This window comes from Bombus pascuorum, chromosome 2, assembly GCF_905332965.1.
Source record: "Bombus pascuorum chromosome 2, iyBomPasc1.1, whole genome shotgun sequence".
Lineage (NCBI taxonomy): Eukaryota > Metazoa > Arthropoda > Insecta > Hymenoptera > Apidae > Bombus > Bombus pascuorum.
The window spans coordinates 5,366,328-5,381,855 of record NC_083489.1 but is presented as its reverse complement, the minus strand read 5'-3'; the positions used below and the strand labels follow the sequence as shown (position 1 = coordinate 5,381,855).

Here is a 15,528-nt window from a genome sequence, read left to right as displayed (position 1 = left end):
TAATTCTTCATACATATTTCTTGAAATGGAGTGTCTGATGAAAAAAGAAGAGCCTTCATCTAACGAACTCATAAAAACACTCGAAAAAAATGTGAGTAAGCAATTTGACCCTTTCGTGCTTGAAATATATTCATATTAATTATTGTTATTAGTTTTATTAAAATTAATTTTTAAATTACCAATATAAAGGATTTTTAGAAATTTCACGCGTATTATATACTGATTTCGAAGATGCATTTTTTTATTGTTTAGCATGGAAGAGTTAAATAATAAAAAAAAATTAACAATAATTAGTGAATATTGGAAAAAAAAATGAAAAAGTGCATTACTGTTTACTTGAAAAACTGATTTTAAAAAATGTAAATAAAGATGAGCAACACAACACAACACTGTTAACGTTTATTTAGGTAGCGATCTTAAAAATAGAAAATCACTATAATTCAAAGGTCAGTTACGAATTGGATGTTAAACTCGTGTATTTCCATAACGTATCACGTAGTCTCGCGGATAAACTTGAATCTTTATGGAAATTAGCTGAAGCGCATCAACCAACGGAAAATGAAATAAAACAATTTGCTGATCAAATTGCAGGTTTATGGACTTCTATAAATCGTCAGGTAATATTTATTTTACTATTAATAAAATCTTTTTTCATACTCGAAACTATGTTTCTTCACTTCTTATATTTGTTTAATTTTAAACTCACTCTGTTATTGCGAAATAAAATATTTTGTTGGAAAAATATAGGAATTCTAAAATAATTTAACTATATGTATAGATTTGTGAAAAATATTCTAAAATACGAATGGGTAGTGGAACATTGCACGGAGTGCCATTATCAATAATTCTTAATAAAATAAAAAAAGAAATTATTCTATTCAAAGTATCATTACAACGTCATGAATCTATTTATGATCAAGAACATATATTAAAAGGATACAAGCTAATTACCAAAAGTGAAAAATTTATAAGCAGCTTACAAAAATGTGATAGCAAGGTAAAACTTGCTTAATATTTTACTAATATAAATATTAATATTTAATATAAATTACTTTTTCAAATTACAGTTGCAACAACTTTTGTGCATATCAAATATTATGCCACGTCTTATAAAATTACAATCTGCAATTGATAAATATGTTACCACTATTGAATTACTACCTAGAAGTTTTCCTGCATATGATTTAAGTGCCTTTGCATTAGTTACAAAGTTATTGACTGGTGAATTACTTGGTTATGAATCAATTGATCCTAGTTATGTTCTAATGGAAAATATGCCCAAAAAGCCAGTTTTTATTATCAAAAACGTTAAACGCAAATCAATTCATCCATATTATCCTACATAAAACATATTTAATATATTTTCAGTCTTACACATGAAATATTTAAAATGTTTCCAAATGAAATATTGTATCTAGGACAATGTACATAAATATTAATAGTAAATAATGACTTTATATAATTAATTAATTATTATTTTTATTTACTTAATGACTGATATTTGGCAACGTGTTGCACACTGGGCAAATGGAATTTACATCGATAAAAGTATACAAGTCCTTATCAATACTATACACAATATAGCTATATTAATTTACAATATACAAACATACAATATTTGAATCCTGCTAAGCAGAAAAATATCTTAAATACCACAGTTCCAGAAATAGTGAAAAATATGGATGGCGTATTTTTATATATGTAAAAGGAAGCCTTGATAAAAACAATTATAATTTAATTTTGCATATAAAATATGATAACAGAACAATCTAATTGTTCATGGAATGAAAAATAAGAGATCCAATGTAATATATAATACATGTATAACACGCAGCAGTCATTTCTACTAACAGACTGTTACACACCAGAGGTAAGTGTAATATTAAATTGTGATATTCAAAGACTAGATTAAAAAATACCCTCAAGATCCGGTAAGGAAGTAGGTGGTGCAAGTCTTAAAGAAAGATCTTTATTACGCATAAATTCTGGTGGTAGAATTTGTTTATGTTCCTACAAAACGACAAATTTAAATTTTACTATAGAAATATCAACGATATCTTAATAATATATATGTATAATATGTTTATTTAGAAATGAAATCAATATATTACTTACATGGAATGATTTAGTAGTATGTGTGATATTAGTAACAATAGGTGCCCATCCTTTAGACTTTAAACATTTATAACAAGATTTAGGTTCTCCTAAACATTCCGAATGAAAACCATGCCCACAACTGAAAACTATTATATATTCCGTACATTGTGATAACAAATGTCTACATATTGAGCAGATTACTGATACGCTTGCACAAGCTCTTCCTGCGTCCCTAAAAAAGATAAAAATGTTAGTATTAAATAATTATTACTTTAGTATTAAAAAATTACTTATATGGACCTATACATACCTAAGCGACTTTTTCAGTGCCTTGTGAAGCTCCAAACTGACCAAACGTGCAGTAGTTTCAACTAAAGTTTGTTCATATCGGGAATGTGTAAGTACTCCAGACAATAATTTTCTTATGTCACCTATCGTTCCACTTGTCGCCAATGGATGTTTCAATATTTGCTCTAATACGGTCGATAATGCTGTTGTTCCACTGAGAAATTCTAGTGCAATTCTTAATAACTTTCCACTTAATTTTTCAACTGTAATTTCGTTAGATAATTAGAAAATATTATTTACGATTTGCCATTATGTCAAAATGTACCATACCTTCTTTGTTAGTACTATTTGAATGTGTTTGAAGTATAGTTTCCACCAGTGGCATCCAATCTAAATTTCCTGCAGATCGTCTGCATATTCCTGCTAGTTGTATTGCACTGTGAATTGATGCATTTTCTGATACTTTGTTCTGACAATACTAAAAGTAAATATTGTTAAAGTAGAAAATAATAATCAATATTATTACATTATTTTCATACAATATACCAATTCTAAATTATTTTGAAATTCTTTCAAAAGAATATCAAACGCATCCTGATAATTTCCCAATTTTTCTAACATTACTGCTTCAGCATCTTTGTGATTTGCTTTCTGAACTATTTGCAATGCTTCATTTAGTCTACAACCATGAAATCCTTGAATATGTTCAACAACCTAAATTTAAAAAAATAATTAAAGTTAATAATATATTTCAATATTTATCTATAGTACAAAATTTTACTAACATGGTCTGGTTGTAATTTACACATTAATTCCAAATATTTTTCTAACATTTCAGTCGTAAGCTCTAATGTGATGTCTTCTTCTTTATATTGTACTATTTGATATAAAGCTTCTAGTAAAGTATATTGTAAGGTTGGAGTATTTTCTAGTATTTGTAAAATTTCAGAAACGTTGTTTTGCAAATGTGTTGCTATCAACATAGCAAATTGATTTGCATTAATTCCCACTAGAGCTACGGCATTTGCCATTATGACTAATTGCAACGAATTTGGAGAAAGATGTTTTAACCAGAGCCAAATATCATGATGTCTAGATGGATGCAGTATCATACATTTACAAACTGCAATCCAATTTTCTCTGGCGCTATACAGCAACTCCGCAACACGCATACTGTAACATTATATACTGCGATACAAGTTACTATGTATGATGCTATTAATATTAATAATGCTATATAATTTCTCGAAATGTAATATTGACATAGGTACACTATAATATCTTTTTTATTATGAATATATTCTATCTAGCTAATAAAAATGCGGTACACAATCAAAATTAAATAATGGTATACATGTGTAAAGTTTTATATTTATATACATATACTTACAAATTGGCTCTTTCTGCTAAATTCAGTAAAGTATTATCCGATATATTACGCAATTTTTTTGAACGCAATAATCCCAGTATTGCGCTTTCTTTATCAGTCTTAAGCTCGTTTGATGATCCCATACTTGAGTCAGTACATAATATTTCTATCATTTTATTTAACATACTAGGTTCTAAATTAACAGTATTTTCTGCAACTTCATTAGCTATAAATATAAGAACTAAATTTCTTTGTTCGTCAGTAATATAATCAGGATTCCTTGGACTTAACGGTGTGCTAGGCATAACAATATTTAATAATATATCTATGAGTCTTTGCCGTTGTCTGAGGCCCATCTCAGACGTAAATTCCGGCTCCTGGAAGGCAATTGCTATCACGTCAAGGAATCCTTTTGCGTCAAACTGTAGCAAAGTTCTTAGATATGGATATTGTCTTTCTGTATCATTAGCCAAACTCGAATGCTGTGAAAGCAATGCTCTTAATACATCTGTTTTTGCTCTTTGGGACATACCCTCGGGAAGTTCATCTCTGGGAAAACCACGACCGGCAAGACAGCAACTAGCATAGACCAAAAGTGCATTGCCAAGTTGTATACTATCTCGAGTTAACGAATCCTTTGAATTCGTTAACATATTCTGTAATATTGGTACTAATTGATGAATTGAAGCAGTAAAGTCACCTAATGCCGTCGTTTGAAGATGTATTAAAGCTTCCCAGAGACCTCGTTGCCGACAAAGTGTTGTTACCTGTAATATTTTTAGATACAAGTAAGTACTTTTAGATTGAATTTTCACAGATTACTTTTTTTAATCAAATAAAAACATTAAAAAGATATAAATATGTTTACTTACTTGATGGATATCTAAACAATCAACATCTAGTAACACTATAATTGCTTGAAGCGAATCTACTTTTTCTTCTTGATCGTAAAGGGTAACTAGCTGTTGAGCTATTAATGGTGGTAGTCGCGGTCGTAAACTCCCATCTAATAAAGGATTTTCGAGGGCATGTAAATAACTCGCTTTTAATCCTTCGGACTCCGAAACTAAGTCCCATAATTTCCCAAATAATAAATCTGTATTTTCTAGTTGTATACAATAATCTACACAAGTTGTGACTATTTCAAATTCTGCATTTTCGTCTGCAAGACAATGATTCAATTCTTCCATATATTGAATCAAAACTTGACATACTTTATCGCGAGCTATTTGTTTACGACGTTGTTTCGAACCACGTAGACCAACAACTGCTTTCCCTTTATCTTGATAAAAAGAAAGTCCTAAAGCTAATGCTTCTGGATATCTCCTCTGAAATGACAAAATATGTAATAAAGTAAAAAATTATATAATTTCAATATATGTACAAACCTGCATCGTTAAATGTCGCAATCGTTCAGTCCATGTCCGTATACAGACTACATGTAAACTTTTGGTACCCAATAATAAAAGTTGAGTACCAAATGTTACAACAGTATTATAACATGCTCTTTCACCAGCCAATGCCATTGCCTGTAGTTTTATAAAACAAAACAATGTGATTATCAACTTAAATTTGATAGATTATTGATCTAAATTTGATAATTAAATAGTACGATGATTTGATTAATACCTTTGAAACATTTCCACCAGTGGACAAACCTTTGAAATGGCTAGATGCATATGAAATACCAACGCGACTCATATCTAAAGTTTCCAAGTTATCCTGTGCTCTTACATCTAATAAATGTAATCTTTCTTGAGTATCCAATACTGCTAATGATCTCGGATTTAACCACCGTAAGTTACTTATTGTATATGGAAGAGTCATTCTTCTTAAGGGAGATAATTTTACTCTTGAACCAGCTTCAGTACATACCTAATAAAAAAATTTTATCAATATATATTTATTAACAATATAGTTGTTTAATGAATAGAATTATGTTATATAAACTCTATACTTGATAAAAATGAACCACATCATCTCTTGCAAGAGCCAGAACAGGATCAATTACACGAGAAGCATCTGCTGCTTGTATAACAACAAGCTGCCAAGATAGTTGTGGTGGTGCTATAGGTGCACCAGATAAAGGATGAGTTAACACAACACGCATTCGTGGTCTTATGCAAACTACTATTACCTACAAAATTCAAATAATATGAGATTATATATATACTACAAATATCAAAATCTTTTTTAGCAATAGATAAAAACCTTTGATAATGTTGCCATTGCCACTAAGGTATAATTTTTCAGGGCATGTGACGGCAGATGATTCAATAACAATGGTTCTAATGTACACACTTCACCTCTAGATCCACTAAATAAACACCTGCTATCACAGCCTCTTACACCCATAACCCTTGTAAAATTTAATTCAAAAACGGATCCACCACTATCACTACATAATGCTACCTTTGGTGAATCTGTAAACTATACAGAAATATATTGTTTTTTGTTAATGAAAATTTCACACAATTATATGTCAAATATTAAAATGGTATGAGATAATCTCACTTTAACATGTAACACAGCTGTATCAAGAGGATGTACATCAGTAAGTGTCCTTAATACTTTTCCATTAGAACTATCTATCATTAATATATGTCCCCTAGCAAATCCAGCTAATATCCTGCTTCCATCATGATTGAAACATAATGCAGATACAGATCCTTGGTGCCTTGCTTCCTGATCACACCATCTTAATGTCTGTGAAGAATCAAAACCTAATACCAGACCATGACTAGTTCCAACTACTAACATATTCCCTCCAGCAGCAACCGCACTTGCTAACCCAGCATTAACCTTCTCCTATACAGAAAAAAAAAGAAACAATTAAAGACAATATATTATAAACTCAACGTAATTATAGATTTTTTGTAAAGAAAATATTTTTCCTCACACTAGCTGATATAATTTGTGACGATATTCCTTTTAATATAACATGTCTCAAAATAGCACCAGAGGACGTTGGTTGTGAAGCTTTGTTTGATTTATTTAAAGAGTTTAAGGATAAATGGCTCCCAACGCTTGTTGTTTCACTACTCCCTAGCTTTTCACCTGATGTTAAACCAAAGTCATCATCTGTTCCAGATAATGATGCGCAATCAGGTTCTGTCAATATACTTTCTAAGGAGGGTAATTCCTCCACAGCTGGTATAGCATATTCTGTGTTATCCAACTAAAATTATAAAATATATATAACTTCAATAGATTTAGCAATAAAACATGATAATTTAGGTAATAATATAATTAAATTTAATTAAACAAGAACATAAGTAAAAATAAAATAATAAGAAAGAAGTATATAATAGATTTCAATATCAACAAAGTAAAATGAAATAAAATAATTGCAATTTCTACATGTTATACTAAGTTTATAAACATACTAAAACAGTAATAGAGTAAGAGAATTATGAGAACATAACCTGAAAATTAGAAATTTTATAATGTACTTAAACATTTCTATAGCGAATATAATTAATTACCTCTTCGATATCTAAATTAATAACCTCTGTTGCAAGGTATTCTTGAGACCCAGCATCCGACCCCAACCCATTTTCAGCCATTTTTTATCCCACCTGTCATTCCACAGCTGATACACGTAAATATAGCGGCCACTCATTAAGTTATAGGACATATACAATGATAGAATCTGCTATATATATGTACATATGCATATGCAATTTACAGTATTTTTTATATTCATACATTTGATACTTTTTTTTACATATATATACGTACATATACATTAATCATTGATTTAATTAATTATCTTTATAGAAAATTGTATAACATAGTTTTAAATTTATACATGAAGAAACATTAAAAGTCTTATGATTTACATAGTATTTAAATTTAAACATTTCAATTTTTAATCTTTAATCTATTGAGAAAATATAAAAGAAGTAAACACATATTTAATTCGTAGAGCTTAATTTGATCAGTTTATGAAGCAGAATAACACTTCATATGTATTTTCGTTTATTTATTTACAAGAATCTACGGATCATAAAATATTGGAGCCGGTTTCTTTTTTAAGAAAACATAAAATAGGAAACGAATCAAATATCTATGTTTATTCATAAATCGTTTATTTTTATGTGTTCAGGAGTATAGTTTTTGGGTGTACCAATTTATCTTATTTGTGTGATATAATAGTAAAGTGATAAAACCGCTATCACTATCACAGGTGTCATATTAAACTAAAGATAAGAATGTAAATTCACATGTTACATCTAGACTTAGTTATAAAACCGTATAATTATTAACTTACATTTTCTTAAACATGTAGCGTTTTTACGATAATTTTATCTCATTAATCAGTGAAACAATTTTGAAGTTCGCATAATGTCTTTTACAGAGTTAGTAATTATTTTATTATTATTTTCAAAATTAATCTGTAATTGTCAAATATATAATCGCATGAAGTCCGATTGTGGTGTCACCATGCGGCTATAGTATAATCTCTAACATTGATATCACTGGTATAACTCTAATCCGTGATATCTATGACATACGTAGTAGGTTTTTGATACGTGACGTCTGGGCATCTGTATGTCATACCTGATCATAGTTGCACATTGTATCTGCATTGCGAATATATATATATATACATATATATACATATGCGTGTGTATATACCAAGAAAAGGGTGAAAAATTACCATTGCAGTGCACGAAATAAAAGTTCAGAAGTAATTAGAAGCATTGATCGAAAGTTGACACGTTAACAACGGAATAATATCACTTTGTGCGTTGTATTGGGTAATACCATTTTTTTACCCATCTCCTATCAATAGATTTAACTAAAAGTTTTACGCGTGATTATAAAGTGCCCATCCGTGGGCCGAGAAAATTGTAAAAATTGCGTATATTTCGCGAGAAGATATGCCAGATAGTGGTGCTGTTTATCAACCTACAACAGTAGGTTACACATATGATAGCGGAGGTGACGGTGCTGTAGGTGGTGGCAGTTTAAGAAGTGGTTTCTGGAGAGTTATATCAAGACATAAACTCAGCTCCAGGAAATGGTTCGAATGGGTATTACTCTCGGTTGCTTTATCGTTTTTCATTGCTGGTTTAACGATGATGCTGGTCAGTTTTGTATCCGATGACACATCACAAGAGAATAAAATAGAGATCATAAGAAAGGTACTTATAACCTTCTTACACCATGATGCTTCGTATTTACGAATATTTTAATCTCTGAAAGATGATAGCAGCATGACATATATTTAAATGAAGTCATGATCTTTCTTAGTATTCAAAATATGTAAATGCATGATGTATACATAGTACATAGCCTTACTTTAATTAACAGGTGTCTTGTTAGTTTGGTACTTAAAAGCTAACAGTAATTCTTATTTTAATCCAAAAAATTTCTATTGGTTTACATTCTAGGAAAATAATTTTTTTGCATTGGTTTCCATTATTAAAGAGTATTTTATAATAATAGTAATAATACATAGATATTCATTAGAAGATTGAACTTTAATACTTCATATCTTCTTATTATTTTCATTATCTTTTTTATTATACATATATATTATAGATATATATTATACATACATATGTATATATTTGATATAGTAATATACAGGATAAACCACAATTTCAAGCAATGACCAAGCTCCGATTTCATTGAAGATAGAGAAAAATTGTAGAGAGTACTCACTTTTGTTTTAGAATACAATTGCACTTCTTTCTCAAATTAAAGTCTATAATCTTATTAACCAGTTAATATTCTTCTCATTAATTAGTATTTAGTAATTCATTTTTTAATACTCCACAAGAAAGTATCAAGGTACTTGGGTCAAAATATACTTAGTTTAAAAAATATCTCAAATTTAATATTGTAAAACTTTGATTATGAGAAACAAGGAAACATATAGGGCAGAATGCTTGCGTCTATGTTTTCCTCATCTTTCTTAAACTAAATTTGATGAAATTAAAATTAAAATATCTTTTAAACTAAGGATATTTTCAAATACCTTAATACCTTTATAAAAAATTAAATGATATATTGAATGATTATAAAAAATTATAGAATTCCATTTAGAAAAAGAATGTAGTTGCAGTTTCCCAGTGCGATGTTGCATATTAAAAGGAAGCAAATACCTGTGAACATAGATTTTATACATTCAATATTTCTCTCCATGATTTTTCTTTATCTTCAAGAAAATTGGAGCTACAGTCAGCCCCAGTTGGATGGTCAACTCTGTATAAGGCTAAATAAAAAGGACACAAAATACTATCATTATTGCTTATACATTTTCATGCAAAATATATTTATACAAATTTATAAAATCAATTTTTTCATGCTTCTAAAGTAAATTATTTTATCAGTTATTTATATGTGTTTTTGTTGCCTAATGTATGAAACTAAATTCAAAAATAATTATACATAAAGGTAAACGAGAATCCAACTACATCTGCAACAAGCATTGAAGAACATATTGAAGATGCTGCAAAAAGTTCCATAGCATTAGGTGCTAGCCTGATGTTAGTTGGGCTTCTATTGGGTTTTGGTTGGGCCTGGCTGCATTTCTTCCGTCGTGGTAAATCTCCAAGAGGTGGAATGGTTGGAAGTAGTGGTCAGGTAGGCACAATTTGTTTGGTAGATTTATATTTTTTTGTTTGGTTTTATTTACCGGAAGCCATCCATCTGTGTTTTGGCTCGTACGTTCGTTTCTTTATCTTATATACGCGTTGCTATGAGGAAAGATGTTGGGCGGTTTGAATCCATCGACTGACTTGCTGGTGGGTTCCACTTCGCAGTACGGGCCGGTACTAACGGAGCTGCCGAGTCAACTGAAGCTGAAGCAGACAAGTTCGCATGATACTCCAGCAATACCACTTTCCGATCAGGAAGAAGAAACGCGTACCTTAATGCAGGATTCTACAATTCCTTCGGTTGTCTCCACTGGTCCTAATACCATTGCTAATCAGATTCCCGGTTGAGTACAAAGGTTAAATGCGTCGATGTGTAGTAAGAACACACGAGGCGAACATTCTTTTAATTTTATGTGAAACAACCTGAATCACAATTTTTGTCATTTTTGTGAATTATGTGATTTATTTACAAATAGGAGAATTATACTTTCTTTATCTTTTCTAGTAGTAATTTTAATTGATGACGATTCATATAAATTTATTTGAACAATTTTGCCTGACTTTAAAATGTAAGAAATTTTATTTCCGTAAATTATCAGCACAAGTCATAGCGTAACATATCATTTACCATACTTTTCTTAAATTTTACCTTTTAGTTTGTATCTATGCATTCCTCCACTCCGTCCATTATCATTGGTAATATGTTAGATAAGCATTGAATCCAGATATTACATATAGTAAATTTTAGAAGAATTTATTTACAATGCAATATAAGCTATTTAAAAAAAAATATTGTTTTGATTATTATTTAAATACATAGCATGTTTAATAGTAATACTAATATCGGTTGTCTTGATATAATAGTAATTTATATTAGCACATTATTGGTCTGAATTGACCAGTTATGAATGCATGTATAAACAAACGATATTTTGTATTATTCTGCCCAGTTTAATATGATGGCAGCATTAAGTGTGACTGACAATATTTGTAACAAACTATTTGCTCATCTTATATGTATGTATATGGGAAAAAATGAGCTCTAACACAAGGTGGTATTAGGAAAATAAAGGTATGTGTATATATTAGGATAAAGTACATAAAGTATATTACAAAGTAATCCCATCTTTTCAAAATAAATTGGTATGGGTGTGATATGGAGCAGTGAAGGGAAATACACTGCACAAGTTTTGTTATATTACTTTATCGTTTTTATACTTACGTTATTTATAGTTAATACTTCTAATTACATACAATTTAATTAGTATACATATATATATATATATATATATATATATATATATATATATATATATATATATATGTATATATGTGTATATATATATCAGATATAAATACTTTTTACAAAATAAGTATTTTAACATTCTGATGAAATTTTGGACTCTGTTTTACTGACTTTTCGTATATCTATTGAGACTGGGTAATATTATGTATATATAAGATAATCTGTGGTTAAGCTATTCTGACTATCAGCTACAAATTTTAAACCATTATTGAAATTTCTAAATAATAATCTTTATTTATATATATAATTTTACTTAAATTTGAAATTGCATTTACAAAACAAAAGAACAATTTCCATTGTATAAAACAATATCATTAAATTTTTGTCTATCACTCATTTTTTTATGTATAAGTTTCATTTTTTCTTTTTTTTTTTTAATTAATCTATTTTATTCGTTATAATGTAATATAATTCGTTAAAATAACACTTTACAAATATGAATATTTAAAACAAAGAAATTAAATAAGTATCTGTCTGGATTCAATGCTACCATAGAATGAATATGCATTAACAATAATATTATTTCAATAATTTATGTCAAATCCTTACTATATTAGTTAATGATTTATTCATTCATTTATGTAAGTATTTTTATTAAATAAGAAAAATAAATAATTAAAAAATGACATATAGCCTTATTAAATCTTTATTATTCCACTTTTTCTTCGCGTGTACGAATTTTTGAAAATATAATTATAGACTTCAATTTACAATATATTATATTTATTTTATTATATAAATACAATATATTTGATTTAATATAATCATTTAATGTCTATATTTAATTAGTAGCTATTAGTAGTATCTGGCAGTATGTATTTATATACGCATTTGATGACTATAAATAAATCATCAATTTTTATATTACTACGCATGCGCAGAAATTTAAATTATTAGTTCAAATCACGGAAGAAGCGCGGAAGGTTATGTTATCTTCGAGCTATATTGCTGTTTGCAGACATGACATTCTTTTGTTTATCTCAAGTAGAGCTCTGACATATACTTCATTGTGTTGTAACCTTTATAAAATGAGTAAAAAGTTAAAGCTTGATGTCCTTACAAAGCCAAGGTCTTTACGATCTGAAAATAAAGGTGACAGTAAAAATATATCTACAACATCAGGGTATTTTGATAATAAAGATACTTCACCAAAAAAAATTGTGAAGAAGAAGCATACACCGGTTAAGATAAAACATGAAGAAATGAAAGATGCAGTTGCTTCGAAAAATAGTGAAATTAAAATTGAAGATTTACAAAATAAAACTGTGAAAAAAGACCATGCACCGGTAAAAATAAAGCATGAAGAAATAAAAGATATAACCGACTCGAAAAATACAGAAATTAAAGTTCAAGATTTACAAAATAAAATCGTGAGAAAAAAGCGTACACCAGTAAAGATAGAATATGAAGAAATGAAAAATGCAACTGAGTCAAAATCCAATGAAGTTAAAGTTGAAGATTTACAAGATGGAACTGTGAAGAATGAGACCGTAGAAGATAAATGGATGCCATTAAATTGGGAAACAATTTTAGAAAATGTTAAGGAAATGCGAAAACATAAAACAGCACCTGTAGATGAGATGGGTTGTCACAAATGTACAGATCCAAATGCCACTGCCAAAGTTACTAGGTATCAATCATTAATAGCATTGATGCTCAGTAGTCAAACTAAGGATCAAGTTACTCATGCTGCCATGCAAAGATTAATTACTTATGGTTGTACTCCAGAATTAATATCAGGTACTCCTGATGATACTCTTGGAAAACTTATATATCCAGTTGGATTTTGGAAGGTATAATTTATATCTTAGTAATTACTTGAACTTTGTGGTTTGTTAATATTTAATTGTTATGTAGGTAAGATATATTAAAATAGTATAGAATCATGAAAAAGGTTTTATTAGTTCTGAAAGAAGTAAAGAATTACTTAAAAAGTATGTCAGACCAAAAAAAATTTTACTTTTCAGAGAAAAGTACAGTATATTAAGAAAACTTCAAAAATTTTAATTGAGAAATACAATGGTGATATTCCTAGGACTCTGAAAGAGTTATGTCAATTACCAGGTGTGGGACCAAAAATGGGACATATATGTATGCAAATAGCATGGGGTGAAGTTTCTGGTATTGGAGTGGACACACATGTACATCGTATTTGTAATAGATTAGGATGGGTAAAGAAACCGACTAAAATACCAGAAGATACGCGAATTGCAGTGGAAGAATGGCTTCCCAAAGATCTCTGGAGTGAGGTAAACTATTTACTTGTTGGATTTGGACAAGAAATTTGTTTACCACGATTTCCTAAATGTGATGAATGTCTAAATAAAGATATATGTCCATCTAGCACAAAAAGCAGTATGAAAAAAAAGACATAGTATTGTAAAAATGTTAATTATAAATTATATTTATTTATAATATTTAAAAAAGAACTTTGTGAGATAATTTAATGATTTAACTTTTTTTTAAATTTCCCACTACGTTTCTTAGCTTTTTCAACTCTTTTACGTTTTCTCATACTCTCTTTCTTATTCTTTTGACGTTCCATTTTCTGTTTTTGTTGGAATGCTTTACTCCTCTTCACTTGTTTCAATGCAGCTCTTTTTACTGCTTTCTTTAAATCTTTTCTATTGTCAATTTGCTTCCCTTTTACATTTTCTTTCAAACTTTTAGTTTGTTTCTTTTCATTTAAAGGCATCCCTACAATTTCTTCATCATTTTCAGAATCTTTATCACTCTCTTCTTTCTCATTACTTTCCACTTCATCAGTGCCTTTATTTTCACCAATTAATGCATTCTTCTCTGCTAGATCTGCAACATTTAATTCCAAAATACTGACAGTATGTCCTTCTGTTTCATATTCTTCTTGAGATAATAGTTGTTGAATTTCAGGAATATCACGGTTTGATAATAGCGTTTTATAACGTTCTCGTGCCTGTAAAAGCAATACTTTAAATTAATAATTTATTATTGCATCACAACAAAATTCATATGGATACTTTCCTCATGTTTAATTCTTTTCCGTTCTTCTTTTAATTGTTGTTGCAACTCGTCCTTAGCTTTCTGTTGCCTTTGTAATTTCCTTTTACGAAACCCCTTCAGAAATTCTCTGCATTTGAAAGTATAAAATGTACATATGACTTATAATCTATATAATCCATAATTGATATTAATATAATTACCGTCTCTTGTTCTCATCAAATACAAGAACAATCTTCTTGCGTTTCTTTGGCTGATTCTGCGTTCTATTCACATTGAGTAATTTCGGTTGCATTTTTACGTGTGGCGCCATGTGCACTTGTGAATATATATCAGTTCTAGGTTATGTCGGTAAGAATTATATTTTACAGTTCTTTAGATTGTCTATATGATAAAAAATAATATAAAATAATAATTGAACTAATATAAAAACAAGATTATTTAAAATTTTGTTATTAAATATTCTATTTATTTAAGAAAATGATCAGATGAGCATTCGTAGATGTGAACAGAATTTTGCAAAATACATTTCATAGAGGGTACTACAAAATTAAAGATTAAATATGTATAAAATAGAAGTTTTTAAAGCTTACTGTATACGTCAATACTGTTCACTTAATACATAGAAATTTTATCAGAGATATTGTTAACATTTTGAAGACACATATTACAAGTATAAGGTGTACTACAATATACTACTTAAGAAATCACTTCTAAAATAGTTATAATTCATGGAAAATTATGTATACTTTATTTCATGAATATTTTCTTAATAAAGATTAAAAAGGATCGTTTATTTTTAAGGAAAGAAAAATGTATTGCACAAAATGAAAGTTAGTATCTTCTATTTTAAGTTTTTTAAACTTATTAATGATTTTTAA

General features: G+C 28.8%; 5 protein-coding genes across 7 annotated transcripts; 3 read left to right on the top strand and 2 right to left on the bottom strand.

Moving 5' to 3' along the window:
• Positions 1–16: 16 nt before the first annotated feature.
• On the top strand, positions 17–1,711 carry LOC132904703 (uncharacterized). The gene is made up of 4 exons (XM_060955414.1): positions 17–91; positions 408–617; positions 779–997; positions 1,068–1,711. The coding sequence occupies exons 1-4, from the start codon at positions 26–28 to the stop codon at positions 1,344–1,346; spliced, it is 774 nt and encodes a 257-aa protein (XP_060811397.1). The 5' UTR covers positions 17–25; the 3' UTR covers positions 1,347–1,711.
• LOC132904686 (vacuolar protein sorting-associated protein 8 homolog) lies at positions 1,454–7,398 on the bottom strand. Its single transcript, XM_060955379.1, has 15 exons — positions 7,240–7,398; positions 6,654–6,932; positions 6,269–6,562; positions 5,966–6,184; positions 5,712–5,891; positions 5,384–5,629; positions 5,143–5,283; positions 4,627–5,082; positions 3,776–4,521; positions 3,171–3,558; positions 2,932–3,099; positions 2,716–2,863; positions 2,408–2,648; positions 2,116–2,329; positions 1,454–2,010 (listed from the first exon to the last, which is right to left on the bottom strand). Exons 1-15 carry the CDS (start codon positions 7,318–7,320, stop codon positions 1,909–1,911), a joined length of 3,903 nt encoding a protein of 1,300 aa, XP_060811362.1. The 5' UTR covers positions 7,321–7,398; the 3' UTR covers positions 1,454–1,908.
• An 870-nt stretch (positions 7,399–8,268) lies between these two features.
• On the top strand, positions 8,269–12,295 carry LOC132904704 (uncharacterized). 2 transcript variants are annotated; one of them, XM_060955415.1, is made up of 3 exons: positions 8,269–8,904; positions 10,163–10,351; positions 10,477–12,295. In XM_060955415.1, exons 1-3 carry the CDS (start codon positions 8,641–8,643, stop codon positions 10,711–10,713), a joined length of 690 nt encoding a protein of 229 aa, XP_060811398.1. In that variant the 5' UTR covers positions 8,269–8,640; the 3' UTR covers positions 10,714–12,295. The 2 variants fall into 2 exon arrangements, with proteins under 2 accessions (XP_060811398.1, XP_060811399.1); XM_060955416.1 differs by having other exon boundaries at positions 8,270–8,904; positions 10,531–12,295.
• An 83-nt stretch (positions 12,296–12,378) lies between these two features.
• Positions 12,379–14,118, top strand: LOC132904696 (endonuclease III-like protein 1). Its single transcript, XM_060955398.1, has 2 exons — positions 12,379–13,464; positions 13,639–14,118. Exons 1-2 carry the CDS (start codon positions 12,598–12,600, stop codon positions 14,044–14,046), a joined length of 1,275 nt encoding a protein of 424 aa, XP_060811381.1. The 5' UTR covers positions 12,379–12,597; the 3' UTR covers positions 14,047–14,118.
• Positions 14,047–15,367, bottom strand: LOC132904713 (nucleolar protein 12). 2 transcript variants are annotated; one of them, XM_060955429.1, is made up of 4 exons: positions 15,241–15,367; positions 14,851–15,031; positions 14,668–14,777; positions 14,047–14,617 (listed from the first exon to the last, which is right to left on the bottom strand). In XM_060955429.1, exons 2-4 carry the CDS (start codon positions 14,958–14,960, stop codon positions 14,115–14,117), a joined length of 723 nt encoding a protein of 240 aa, XP_060811412.1. In that variant the 5' UTR covers positions 14,961–15,031; positions 15,241–15,367; the 3' UTR covers positions 14,047–14,114. The 2 variants fall into 2 exon arrangements, 1 of the variants encoding a protein (XP_060811412.1); XR_009657645.1 differs by lacking the exon at positions 14,047–14,617 and having other exon boundaries at positions 14,628–14,777; positions 14,851–14,985; positions 15,241–15,355.
• Positions 15,368–15,528: the final 161 nt, after the last annotated feature.

Excerpts from the sequence above, each read along its gene's own strand:
- LOC132904703 (XM_060955414.1), top strand. The coding sequence starts at position 26 with ATGGAGTGTCTGATGAAAAAAGAAGAGCCTTCATCTAACGAACTCATA. Across the intron at positions 92-407 it reads TAAAAACACTCGAAAAAAAT|GTAGCGATCTTAAAAATAGA; the intron begins GTGAGTAAGCAA and ends ACGTTTATTTAG. Across the intron at positions 618-778 it reads GGACTTCTATAAATCGTCAG|ATTTGTGAAAAATATTCTAA; the intron begins GTAATATTTATT and ends CTATATGTATAG.
- LOC132904686 (XM_060955379.1), bottom strand. The coding sequence starts at position 7,320 with ATGGCTGAAAATGGGTTGGGGTCGGATGCTGGGTCTCAAGAATACCTT. Across the intron at positions 6,563-6,653 it reads CACAAATTATATCAGCTAGT|GAGAAGGTTAATGCTGGGTT; the intron begins GTGAGGAAAAAT and ends TTTTCTGTATAG. Across the intron at positions 5,892-5,965 it reads CAATGGCAACATTATCAAAG|GTAATAGTAGTTTGCATAAG; the intron begins GTTTTTATCTAT and ends TGAATTTTGTAG.
- LOC132904704 (XM_060955415.1), top strand. The coding sequence starts at position 8,641 with ATGCCAGATAGTGGTGCTGTTTATCAACCTACAACAGTAGGTTACACA. Across the intron at positions 8,905-10,162 it reads AAATAGAGATCATAAGAAAG|GTAAACGAGAATCCAACTAC; the intron begins GTACTTATAACC and ends TTATACATAAAG. Across the intron at positions 10,352-10,476 it reads TGGTTGGAAGTAGTGGTCAG|ATGTTGGGCGGTTTGAATCC; the intron begins GTAGGCACAATT and ends CTATGAGGAAAG.
- LOC132904696 (XM_060955398.1), top strand. The coding sequence starts at position 12,598 with ATGTTATCTTCGAGCTATATTGCTGTTTGCAGACATGACATTCTTTTG. Across the intron at positions 13,465-13,638 it reads ATCCAGTTGGATTTTGGAAG|AGAAAAGTACAGTATATTAA; the intron begins GTATAATTTATA and ends TTTACTTTTCAG.
- LOC132904713 (XM_060955429.1), bottom strand. The coding sequence starts at position 14,960 with ATGGCGCCACACGTAAAAATGCAACCGAAATTACTCAATGTGAATAGA. Across the intron at positions 14,778-14,850 it reads TTTGATGAGAACAAGAGACG|AGAATTTCTGAAGGGGTTTC; the intron begins GTAATTATATTA and ends TTTCAAATGCAG. Across the intron at positions 14,618-14,667 it reads AAGAATTAAACATGAGGAAA|TATTGCTTTTACAGGCACGA; the intron begins GTATCCATATGA and ends ATTAATTTAAAG.